Here is an 11,331-nt window from a genome sequence, read left to right as displayed (position 1 = left end):
GGGCCACCGTCCACGCCCTGCTTCCGGCTGGCTGACAACGCCCACACGCAATTGCGTAGGCGGGCGGGGTGGAGGGTGGCGCAAGCCCAGCGGTGACATCCATTGGCTGGGCGCGACACGGGGCGGGTACAGACGTCGGGTGACGTCATCACGCCGCGGCCAGGACGTTCCAGCCCCGGAGGAGCCAGCCGGTGACCGAGCGCTATCGCGGTTGTCTTGTAGCCGCCTTGGGCCGCCCGTAACGCCTCCCGGGAGTAAGCGGTCCTGGTGAGTGTGAGGAATGGTGGGGCCGGACTGGCAGTCGAGCACCGGGACTCCTTCGGGCCCCGCGCTCCGCGAGCCCGGGCCTGCTTGGGGAGGCTAACCGACGCCGCACCCAGCGTCTGCAAAGGGTGGGGCCGCCGGGGCGTCTTCGCGCATGCCCCGACCGGCGCCACTGCGCGTGCGCACGCGCTTCCGCCCTGCCGTGGGCCCTGGGAACGCCGCGGCCCCCAGAGCCCCAGACGCTCCCCTGGCGGCCCCATTGACCTGCTGTTACGCCGGCCGCTGTGTTGCCCAGGGCAACCCAGAGAGGCCACCCTCGCGGCGTGGTGCGCAGGCGCGGCCGAGCTGGTGGCTGGCCGCCGTGGGTCGGGGGGAAAGGAAGGTCGCTTGGGTTCAGGGCGACCACTGTTTCCACCTGGTGTCGTGGACCCCATGCCTGCGGGACAGCCAGGTGCTTCTGAGCTTAAGAGTCTGTGTTGCCCTCGTCCATCAGACCCCTGCTCCCTAGGCCAAACTCCTAATACCAGTTAGTACCCTCAGGCTCTCCCGCTTGCTTCCCTAATGTCGACCCCTTGACTCCACCCAGCGGCGGTCTGTCTGTTTTTTTTGTTTGTTTGTTTTTTTGTTTTAAAGGTCTTTGAGGCCTGTCAGTGCCCCTAAGGCTTCCTGTAAGATTTCGGGTTCTTCATTCGGCTTCTTTGCTGTAAACCCTGTTGTTTGGGCCCCTGGAGTCCTGTCCCAAGGCTGTCATGTTTCTTCCACCCCACCCTTCACCCTTAATGGTTTCTTAAGAGTGTTGTGGGTCTCCCACGGCATTCTGAAGCTTTATCTGCAGACAAACTACCCAAGGGAGTGTCTGTTATTTCTCCCAGACCAGCTCCTGCTCCTAGGAACATCCTATATAAGTCTCTTCTCTGTCCTCTGAGGACCCTGATGATTATTCAGGTTCTGACAGCGAGTGACTTCACATGCGGAGAGCCTCCCCTACCTCCACTCTCTGATGCTCCTCAGTGGGACACCCAGAGATGCCCTTTTTCTTTGGAAACTTTGCTCTGTTCGCTGATGTTCTCCAATCTCAGCTCTGTGCTCCTCAGTGTGTCCCCAGAAACTTCCCTCTTGCCAAACTTGTTGTTAGCTGATACTTTATTCACTGATAGTTAGGACTTTACTCGAACCTGTATCATACTCTAGGAATTCTCTTTAGATCCCCTGCCCAGGACTGAGGTCTCCCCATCCACCACCTCAGCCTGGTTCCCTCTCACATCCACTCTGCTAATGATAGTTTCATCATCTTGTCTGTCTTTCATTTTCACATCCTGCATTTTAGGGAGTCCAGTGTCTTCATTTCATGCTTAAGGGTCTTCACTCCACATTAGGAATTCCCTCTGATTCTTTTGGCTGTTTGTTTTAGAGACAGGATTTCAACATGCAGCGCAGGCAGGCCTTGAACTCCCAAAAGAGTGCTGGGATTGCAGTCATGAACCACTGTGCCTGGATTCTTTTCCATGCTTTACTAATGCTTCTATGAGATGCTCTCTTTCCTGCCTAGCCTTTTATGGGTCTGATCTACTTTCTTCTTCCTCCTTGGGTCTAACTCATCTTTTTTCTTATAGACAGTGAAAAAGCAGTCTGGCTCCCGAGGTCCACTCCCTACACCCCAAGGTCCAGATGGCGGCCAACGTGGGTGATCAGCGCAGCGCAGATTGGTTAGTAGGGCTAGGGGAACACAGCCGTTGTGACGGGAAAGAGGAGCAAGACACAATGGGACCTCACATGGCTTAGAAAAAGAAATCCAAATTCCGGGGGCTAGGGTGGAGGGGCAAGCTTCCCCTCTGAGCTTTGTGTGTGTGTGTGTGTGTGTGTCTGTCGTTCACACTCATGGAGGCCAGAAGAGGCATGACATTCCTTGGAGCTGGAGTTATAGGTGTCTTGAGCCACCTCACATAGGTGCTGGGAACTGAACTTGCAAAATCTGCAGGACCAGACATGCTCTTAAACACTGACCCATCTCTCAGCCTCCTTTTACTGTCTTTTTAATAATTCCTTTCTTTTTTTCCATAGTTGGCCATATCAGAATTCATTTACTTGTAGAAAATGAGTCTTCCTAAGGCCATAGGTCATGTAAAGTTTTGTACACACTGGTCAGCCTTCCGTTTGCTTGGCACTTGCTGTGTGCCAGCTTCAGCTAGGGCTCTGGTAGGTAGAGAGCTTAGCTGTGGAACTTGGGCCTTGTCTACCTGTGTGCAGTAGGAGACCTCTGTCTCACCTTTGCAGGTCTTCTCAGTATGGCATGGTGGCTGGGGCCAGCAGAGAGAATGGCATGGAGACTCCCATGCACGAGAACCCAGAGTGGGAGAAGGCCCGCCAGGCCCTGGCCAGCATCAGCAAAGCAGGGGCTGCCAGCAGCTCCAAAGCCAGCAGCAGTGGGCCTGTGGCCAGTGCGCAGGTGAGAAGGACTTGGGAACCACTGTGCTGGGGCGGGGCTGTTACTCAGGACGGGAAGGATGCTGGCTTCCAGAGGATGGCATGCCTTAGGGGACTGTGTTTTCCTATTAACTAAATCTGGTGGAGGGAAAGGTCAACAACTTGGAGTCAGCCAGGGCCTGAGTGATCTTAAGGAGGGAGGCCTGCCCCGTCTTCCATAAGCCTACTCTTACTGTCAGGCATGGACTCTGTTTCTTTTCTGCAGTAGAGGCCTTCCCTCTTGGGACTGTAGTTCCCATAGGCTCCTGTGGCTGGTACTGACTGACACATACATGCCTCTGTCTCCACAGTATGTCTCTCAGGCAGAAGCCTCAGCTTTACAGCAGCAGCAGCAACAATACTACCAGTGGTACCAGCAGTACAACTACGCCTATCCTTACAGCTACTACTACCCCATGGTGAGTACCCGGCTGCTGGGCGAGAGAGTCTTCTGTCGGTGTTGGGGAATGGTTAGTGGGAGTGAAGACAGACAGAGCGGTGTTCAGAAACCTGTCGGTAGCCCCAGTGTGAACCGGCTTCCTGCTCAGGTCTCAGGATCTGACCTGGCCATGGTCCATCCCAGCTGCTGATGCTGCCGTCCTCACTGCCTCCCTCCAGACCCCAGGACATTAGCATATCCCAGTAGTCACCTGTGCTTTGCCCTGCTGCAGCTCTCCACTTGACTGTGCTCGCTTGAGCGTTCCTTGCTGCCCAGAGAGCATCTTCAGAGGCTCCCATTGCCAAACTCCTCAAGTGATACTCCTGCTTCTCTGCTCTGCCTTCTTTCTTTCATGCTACTTACTGTGGGATGTCACCCACTTACACTGATGGCTGCGTAGCTGAAGCCTGGGATTTGTTTTTCTTCTTGGGTCAGAGTTCTCTATTTAGCTTAGGTTGGCTTCAAACTCCCCTCCTGCCTCCTGCATGCACACCACCACAACAAGCTTGCCTTTTATTTTTTATTTATTTATTTATTTTTTGAGATCAGTCTAAATGTGTCACCCTGGTTGGCCTGGGACAAGCTATGTAGATCAGGCTTGCCTCAAACTGCACAGAAACCCCACCTGTCTCCACCCTGCCTCCCAAGTCATGTGATCGAAGGGGTGAGCCACTGTCCCTGTCCGCTGCCTGCCTCTATCATAGAAATCATTAGAAATGTTGGCACTCACTACGTCTCACCACTTGTTAGCAGGAGCTCTGGGTGCCGGCATGAGTGGAATGAAGAGGTGGTTTTTTGTTGTTGTTTTGATTTTTTTGAAAATACATGATTTGGTAAATTTGTGTGGTGGAAAGAACAAGGGCCTGGCGTCTATAGCCTCTTGAGTTGAGCACAGTTCCAAGGGAGGCCGAAGGCATGAGCAGCCTTCACTAACTCCGGCTCTCCCTGTGCCTTGGCAGAGCATGTACCAGAGCTACAGCTCCCCCTCCCAGTATGGGATGGCCAGCTCCTACGGCTCAGCTACAGCCCAGCAGCCATCGGCTCCCCAGCACCAAGGGACTCTGAACCAGGTAATGCTGTGCCTAGCTGCTCCTGGTCAGCTGGGAGCAGGAGCCGGGGTTTTGAGAGGACTCGCAGTCAGGAATGGTCTGCACTGATCAGAGCTGCTGCTACCTCCCTGTTCTTTCTTGTTGAGCAGCTCCTGATCTAAAAGCTTAGCTTTTGAAACAAGAATGGGCTTGAGACTGGGCAAGGCCAAGGGGCTGTAGTGCTGGGGAGATAGCGGGAGTAGTTTGTAGCGGTGTGGTCTGTCTTCTCTTTTCCTCCAGCATGTGCACTCATAACTGCATTCAGGAGCAAGTGTGCCCCTACACACACAGCAAGTGGTGTACACACACTCACACCTACCCCATGCCGCCTTTGCATCTGGTGCAGCCTAGAGGAGTGGGCGTCCCTGGCGCATGGGACGTACATTGACCTGGGTTTGAGTGCTTGCTGCGCTTCCCTGACTTCTGCACCTTAGTGGCTCTTCAGATGAGAGGGTGCAGCCTCGTCAGAGGGAGGGTTCGGGCAGGTGTGCTGTCGTGAGTGTTGATGGGCTCGAGAGAACCCTAGTGACTGTCCCCTCAGTAGAGCCCGGCCCCAGAGTTGGCAGTGATGGTGGCTGCTGCTCGAGGTAGCTGAGGCTGTGGACAGTTGTAACCACAGAAGGTTGTATCATTTAGTGCTGAAGAGGGGGGCTGTAAGAACTGAGTACCACGTGATCCAGCCTCCGAATACTGCCTGCTGCCCTCGGCCTCTGCTTCTTCCCACAGCCTCCAGTCCCTGGCATGGAGGAGAGTATGGCCTACCAGGCTTCCCCTCAGCAGCTACCTGCAGCCCAGCCCCCTCAGCCCTCAAACCCTCAGCATGGGACACATGGTCTAAGCAACGGCCCTCAGTCTGGAACAGCCCCAGCCACTCAGCACAGTCAGGCAGGGGCACCTACCGGGCAGACCTATGGGCCGCACAACTACAGCGAGCCTGCCAAGCCCAAGAAGGGTCAGCAGCTGTGGACTCGCATGAAACGTGAGTGAACAGACCTTTGGTGGTCAGAAAGATGGGGCTTGGCTATGAGCCACAGAGTGGCTGGTCCTCTGTCAGGGTGTTGTGATGGGCCCTAGTCTAGGGGAAGGCTGTTCTGGAACGCATATGGTCATGCTAGGGACCTGGTCCAGAGCTTGGCCAGTTTGAATGACTGGGGAAGGCCTAACTCCAGTCTCTGCTGTCCTCCCACAGCAGCCCCTGGGACTGGAGGTCTCAAGTTCAACATCCAGAAGCGGCCCTTTGCTGTCACCAACCAGAACTTCAGCTCCAGTGCAGAGGGTCAACACAGCAGCTTCGGCCCCCAGCCCAACTCTGAGAAAGCTCAGAACCACAGGTGATTCTCATCCCCACCCCTGCCCACACATGCTCTGTGTTCAGCAGTGTCTGTACTCCAGGGTCCCTCTCTAGGGGCCACTCTGAGAGCCTCATGAGGCGAAGGGAACACTGGAAATGTACAGTGTAGGACTGCCATCTCAGATCACAGGAAAGGTTCTGCTGTGACGCGGGTCCTCCCACCTGAGTGCCCTCATCTGTCTTCTTCCCGTTCCCACAGTGGGCCTTCTGGCCGAGGAAACCTGTCTGGGAAGCCGGACGATTGGCCGCAGGATATGAAGGAATATGTGGAGCGGTGCTTCACCGCCTGCGAGTCGGAAGAGGACAAGGACCGCACAGAGAAGCTGCTCAAGGAGGTGCTGCAGGCCCGGCTCCAGGACGGTTCTGCCTACACCATCGACTGGAGCCGAGAGCCTCTGCCTGGGTCAGTCTGGGGGACGCAGTGGGGCTGCTGGGTGAGGGCTGGAGGCTGGGCCCTCAGAACCCAGCAGCTTCAGAGGAGATGAGCCAGAACACGGACAGCTCTATCTCAGGACCCTGTGGGGTGGGTGGATGGCCCAGGAGTGATCAGGGATGGCGTTTGGGGAGCAGGCAGGGCTTGCTGGGGAGGTACGGGGTGGCTTGATGGCTAAGAGCATCCCCTGGACACAGACAATCTTGGGCTTGGTCCCTTTCCTGCACCACAGTGGCTGAGTTGCCGGGGTAAGTGCCTCTCCTTTCTGAGGTTTTGTGGCCCTGGGCCGTAGGGTGGGGTCTGCAGTCCGGCAGGTTGGTGGCTGGTTGGTAATGCCCTGCCCTGCTATATCCTCAGGCTGACCAGGGAGCCTGTGGCTGAGAGCCCCAAGAAGAAGCGGTGGGAGGCCCCTAGCAGCCTTCACCCTCCCAGGGGGGCAGGCTCGGTGACCAGGGGCGGGGGTGCCCAATCCCAGCGAGGGACACCTGGGGCTGGGGGTGCTGGCCGAGCCCGGGGTAGCAGCTTCGCCAAGTTCGGCAACCGCAACGTCTTCATGAAGGACAACAGCTCTTCCTCCAGCACAGATTCGCGCTCCCGCTCTTCATCTAGGTCCCCCACCCGCCACTTCCGGAGAAGGTGTGCAGGCTTGTGGCTGGAGGGCAACTGGGAGGGGGCTGCTGCCTAACCCTTGTGTTCCAGGCCTGACTTTTCTGTTTTCTTACTCAGTGACTCCCACTCAGACTCTGACAGCTCCTACTCGGGGAATGAATGTCACCCTGTAGGCCGCAGGAACCCACCCCCCAAGGGTCGGGGTGGTCGTGGGGCCCACATGGATCGGGGCCGAGGCAGGGCGCAGCGTGGAAAGAGGTGAGGCTTGGAGTGGGATTTCTTCCTGGGCATAGGTGGAGTTTATTGGGTCTCGCAGGTGGGTAGATGGCCTTCTGAGTGGCTAAAGACATTGACCTTCTTTACACGTTCTCCCCAGACACGACCTAGCTCCCACCAAACGCAGCCGCAAGAAGATGGCAGCACTGGAGTGTGAGGACCCAGAGCGTGAGCTTAAGAAGCAGAAGAGGGCAGCCCGCTTCCAGCACGGGCACTCACGCCGCCTGCGCCTTGAACCTTTGGTGCTGCAGATGAGTAACCTGGAAAGCAGTGGAGCTGACCCTGACTGGCAGGAGCTACAGATTGTGGGCACCTGTCCTGACATCACAAAGCACTATCTACGACTGACCTGCGCCCCTGACCCATCCACTGTGCGACCTGTTTCTGTAAGTTCTGGGCAGTGTTAGCATTAGGCCAGGGAGCTAACATAGTGGGGGAGCAGGGAACATGTGGGGTGTCTGAGGTGGCAGCTCTGGCTATGAGAAGACCGTAGCATGCAGGCTCTTCACACTTGGGGCATAGCATGACCACTGTCAGCCTTACTACAAGCAAAGTTGAGGCAGACTTTGATGTGGGACCCTGGAGCCAGTGGCCTTGTGAAAGGTAGCTATTGTGCTTGCGGATGTGGGGATGGCACAGCACCGTGTGTCAACAGGAAGTCGTGGGGCACTCAGTCCTGCTGTGCTGGCTTGATCTTGTTTGTTCATAGTGGTGAGTCACTGGTGCAGACTGTATCGGCTCTCCTTGAGCGGCCACCCAGTGGCTTTGGCCTGTCGGCTGTCTCCGCACTCAGCCTTGATTCCATTCCCTGCAGGTTTTGAAGAAGTCTCTGTGCATGGTCAAGTCCCACTGGAAGGAGAAGCAGGACTACGCTTTCGCCTGCGAGCAGATGAAGTCTATTCGGCAGGACCTGACGGTAAGGCAGATGCCGAGAAGGCCCTGGAGTCGGGGCCATCTTGCCCTTCTCTGCTCAGCCTGACCGCTCTTTCCCACTGCCCAGGTGCAAGGCATCCGCACCGAGTTCACTGTGGAGGTGTATGAGACACACGCCCGCATTGCCTTGGAGAAGGTAGGGAGCTAGGCCGCTGCCGTGGGGCTCCCACCCCTCTCTTGAAATCACCTGTACTTGCCTGTTCCTCACACCCACCCTCCATGCCCTACTCTCAGGGTGACCATGAAGAATTCAACCAGTGCCAGACACAACTCAAGTCGCTGTACGCGGAAAACCTGGCAGGCAATGTAGGTGAATTTACTGCATACAGAATCCTCTACTACATCTTCACCAAGAACTCTGGAGGTGAGAGGCCCGTCCCAAGGTGGAGGGTGCCGTGCCCAAGGCGGTGCCCTGCCGCCTGACCCCCTCTTCTCTCCTGTGCAGACATCACTACGGAGCTGGCATACCTCACGAGGGAGCTGAAGGCGGACCCCTGTGTGTCCCACGCGTTAGCACTGAGGGCAGCTTGGGCCCTAGGCAACTACCACCGTTTCTTCCGGCTCTATTGCCATGCACCTTGTATGTCAGGCTACCTTGTGGACAAGTTTGCAGACCGGGAGCGCAAGGCCGCCCTCAAGGCCATGATCAAAACGTATGTGGCACTGCACTCTGCTGCATTCTGTGCTGTGGCTCTGCCACGCCCCCTCCACATCCTGGTCGTCCTTCAGCTGCTCTGCTGGAGTCCCTCCCTTGGCCCTCATTGCTTTCCTCCTCAGCCACCCTCCGTTCCGGGTTTTCTCCCACTCCTCTCACCTCACTGCTCCTGGTACCGTGCCCTCTCCTTCCCTGCACTCCTCTTCTGTCCATGTCAGCTTGGAAGCTGGTTTATCTGCCTCCTTTCCCGGCCTGTGCCTGCAGCTACTTGCTGCTCTTCTTCCTGACATCAGAAAGAGTAGCCTGGCTCATTTTGCAGCAGTCTCTTGAGATGAGGCCTTGTGCCCATTCCACTCTTGAGTACCAGAAGTCTTTTGGGACAGTGTGATTGGGGACCTGTGGCACGGAGGGTGGTATTGCAAGGCCCTCTGGTCATCAGACATGAGGCTTGTCCATGTGGGGAAGAGATGTGCCGCCTATTGCCCCCTGATATTTTTGCTTGTCACACGGGTGTGGATGATGCTGCCACCTAGTGGGTAAAGACCAGGGATGCTGTGCAACAGAAGGCCCACAGTAGTGTGTGCCAGTGTTGGCAAGGTTGAGAAACCCTGGTCAGGAGGTCTGTGAACAGTCTCGAGGGGCCTTGAATACCGAGCTAAACAGCAGCATTTTCTCATTAAGGTAGTAGTCCTGTTATGGTGGGACCTGCAACTTGTGCATCAGGAAACGTGTAGGATTTTGTTGTAGTCAGTTCAACCCAAGGGAGGGGCTATGGGGATATGATATGGCTCCAGATTTGACTGAGATGAGTGGGCATCGGGCTGTCAGCCTTTTGTGGTCCAGTGGGCCCCTCACTGAGCAGCTCTCAAGCCTCAGTGGTGCAAGTGATTCTTAACCTGTTCATAGTCAGCCTTGGCTGCACAGCGCAAATGGTCCTTGTGAGTGCTCAGGGCACTGTGTTGACCTCCCTGTACACTTGGCACAGCCATTCTTGGTACACAAGTCCCTGCCGTGGCCTGGAAGGCCACTTGAGAGAGAGGGAGGCTGCCCTGTCCCAGGGCCATAGGATGCCTGGTTCCAGATACTTGGTGAGACTTCCCAAGTGGCTAAAGGGCTGTGGTGGCCTGTAGTAGAATGTCCCCAGAACTAGTAGGACATGTACACTATTAGGACGTCTTAGTACCAACCAGAAGGCACTGCTGAGTATGATACTCTGTGCAAGTATCCTGGAGGGTGGGGCACCACTGTCCCTACCCTCTGAGCCCTGTACCACTTACTCTGTCTGGCTCCAGCCCCTCAGCCAGCAGAGGAGTCAGCTGGGCCCTTTCCCTCCTGCCCCCTCCTTCCTGGACAGGTAAGTGTGGGCAAGGGGGGGGCAGCTGGGCACTGGGGCTACCAACCCCATCCCTGGCCCCCCCCCAAGCCCCTGCTGTGGGGAGGTTGGGAGGGGCTGCAGAAGCCAGCAGGTTCCTTGCTGAGGAAAATTGTGGGAGCCCGGATGGGGAGCGTTGCTCCCTGCTCTTGGGCCCTCCCTTGTCTGCTTGCCTCATCATTTTCTCCTCTTGTCTCCGTAGCTTCCGCCCTGCGCTGCCTGTCTCCTACCTGCAGGCCGAGCTGGCCTTCGAGGGCGAGGCCGCCTGCCGGGCCTTCCTAGAGCCCTTGGGCCTGTCCTACACGGGCCCGGACAACTCCAGCGTGGACTGCCGCCTCAGCCTGGCGCAGCTGCCAGCCTTCTGAGCGCCCATCGAGCACGGGCGGGGTTAGGGCTGTGGCCCAGCGCCGCCTTTGCTGATTTTGTTTTTGAGCCATGGACATGGGTTGTAAATTAATTTGTGGGGAGTGGGCTCCAGGAAGAGCCAACATCCCTACCCCCGTTTCCCACCGGGGATCTGTACAGAGATTTTTCTACGTTTTTATTTTTTGTCTCAGAGGGGATAATTGGGAATATAGTGGAGGAGGGTGGGGTGGGGGCTACAGGTTCTGTGTCCACCTCTCACCTCCACTAATGCTGTCTCAGTGTTTTTTCTCTCTCTCTTTCGAGCTCGTACTCCAGCACCTGACCCTGCGTGCTGGCCCATCCCATGCTGGGGGGCCAGCAGAAGACAGGCCGTCCAGCCCGCACCCGCCTGCAGCGGGGCACCAGCCAGCCACATCCATTGCCTCGTCTGCCTCTTCATAGACTTTTGTTGCCCAGCCATTGGGGCCTCAGTGTTTGGGGTGAGGGGAGCTGCTTAAAGACTATGCCCCACCTTCGACCCCTCACCCCAGAAACGCCAGCCAGCACCACCAACACAGCCAGACCAGCACCACACCGCACTGAGGACTCCAAGGCCTTCGCGGGACCATGCCGGCAGGGCTGCCTCGTCTTACTCAAGTTGTATTAAGTTGTCTCCGTGTCCCTTCCTCCCTCTGCCCCAATGTTTCTTCTGATTTTTTTTTCCCTTCCCTCCCTCCTCTTCCTCTTCCCTCCCTGCTCCCTGGTTCAATACAGGTAAAATGGTTACCCTCCTTTCCTTCCTCCCTCTGCCTTCATGGATCACCAGCTCACGTCATGTTTCCTTCTCTTTTCTCTGTGTGTGTGTTTAAGTTATTTTCTTCTTTCTCCCCCTTTTCTTTTCACCCTCCCCCTCTTCTGCCATGTAACTGGAGGATGTGCTATGAGGTTGCAAACAGCTGGACTGTCAGGCTGCTTTTTTTCCAGATGCCTCCCTGCTTCCCCTCCCCACCTCTCCCCTCCCCTCCCTTCATTCTCCTTGAGCATTGAGTACAGTACATTTTGGAAGCTTGAAACCAAAATTAAAGAGAGAGAGAGAGAGAGAA

General features: G+C 56.4%; 1 protein-coding gene across 7 annotated transcripts; it reads left to right on the top strand.

Annotated features, from left to right (window-relative positions):
* Positions 1 to 118: 118 nt before the first annotated feature.
* Leng8 (leukocyte receptor cluster member 8) lies at positions 119 to 11,331 on the top strand. 7 transcript variants are annotated; one of them, XM_059282308.1, is made up of 17 exons: positions 120 to 267; positions 1,878 to 1,970; positions 2,539 to 2,710; positions 3,039 to 3,146; positions 4,126 to 4,236; positions 4,981 to 5,233; positions 5,444 to 5,585; positions 5,805 to 6,008; positions 6,236 to 6,286; positions 6,396 to 6,674; positions 6,765 to 6,905; positions 7,024 to 7,309; positions 7,738 to 7,839; positions 7,924 to 7,992; positions 8,091 to 8,220; positions 8,302 to 8,509; positions 10,086 to 11,331. In XM_059282308.1, exons 2-17 carry the CDS (start codon positions 1,933 to 1,935, stop codon positions 10,246 to 10,248), a joined length of 2,457 nt encoding a protein of 818 aa, XP_059138291.1. In that variant the 5' UTR covers positions 120 to 267; positions 1,878 to 1,932; the 3' UTR covers positions 10,249 to 11,331. The 7 variants fall into 7 exon arrangements, with proteins under 7 accessions (XP_059138282.1, XP_059138291.1, XP_059138307.1 ...); XM_059282324.1 differs by lacking the exon at positions 6,236 to 6,286; XM_059282284.1 differs by having other exon boundaries at positions 8,302 to 10,203.

Source organism: Peromyscus eremicus, chromosome 1 (genome assembly GCF_949786415.1).
Source record: "Peromyscus eremicus chromosome 1, PerEre_H2_v1, whole genome shotgun sequence".
NCBI lineage: Eukaryota > Metazoa > Chordata > Mammalia > Rodentia > Cricetidae > Peromyscus > Peromyscus eremicus.
Note: the sequence above shows the minus strand (reverse complement) of the source record. Positions and strands in the feature narration are given on the sequence as shown.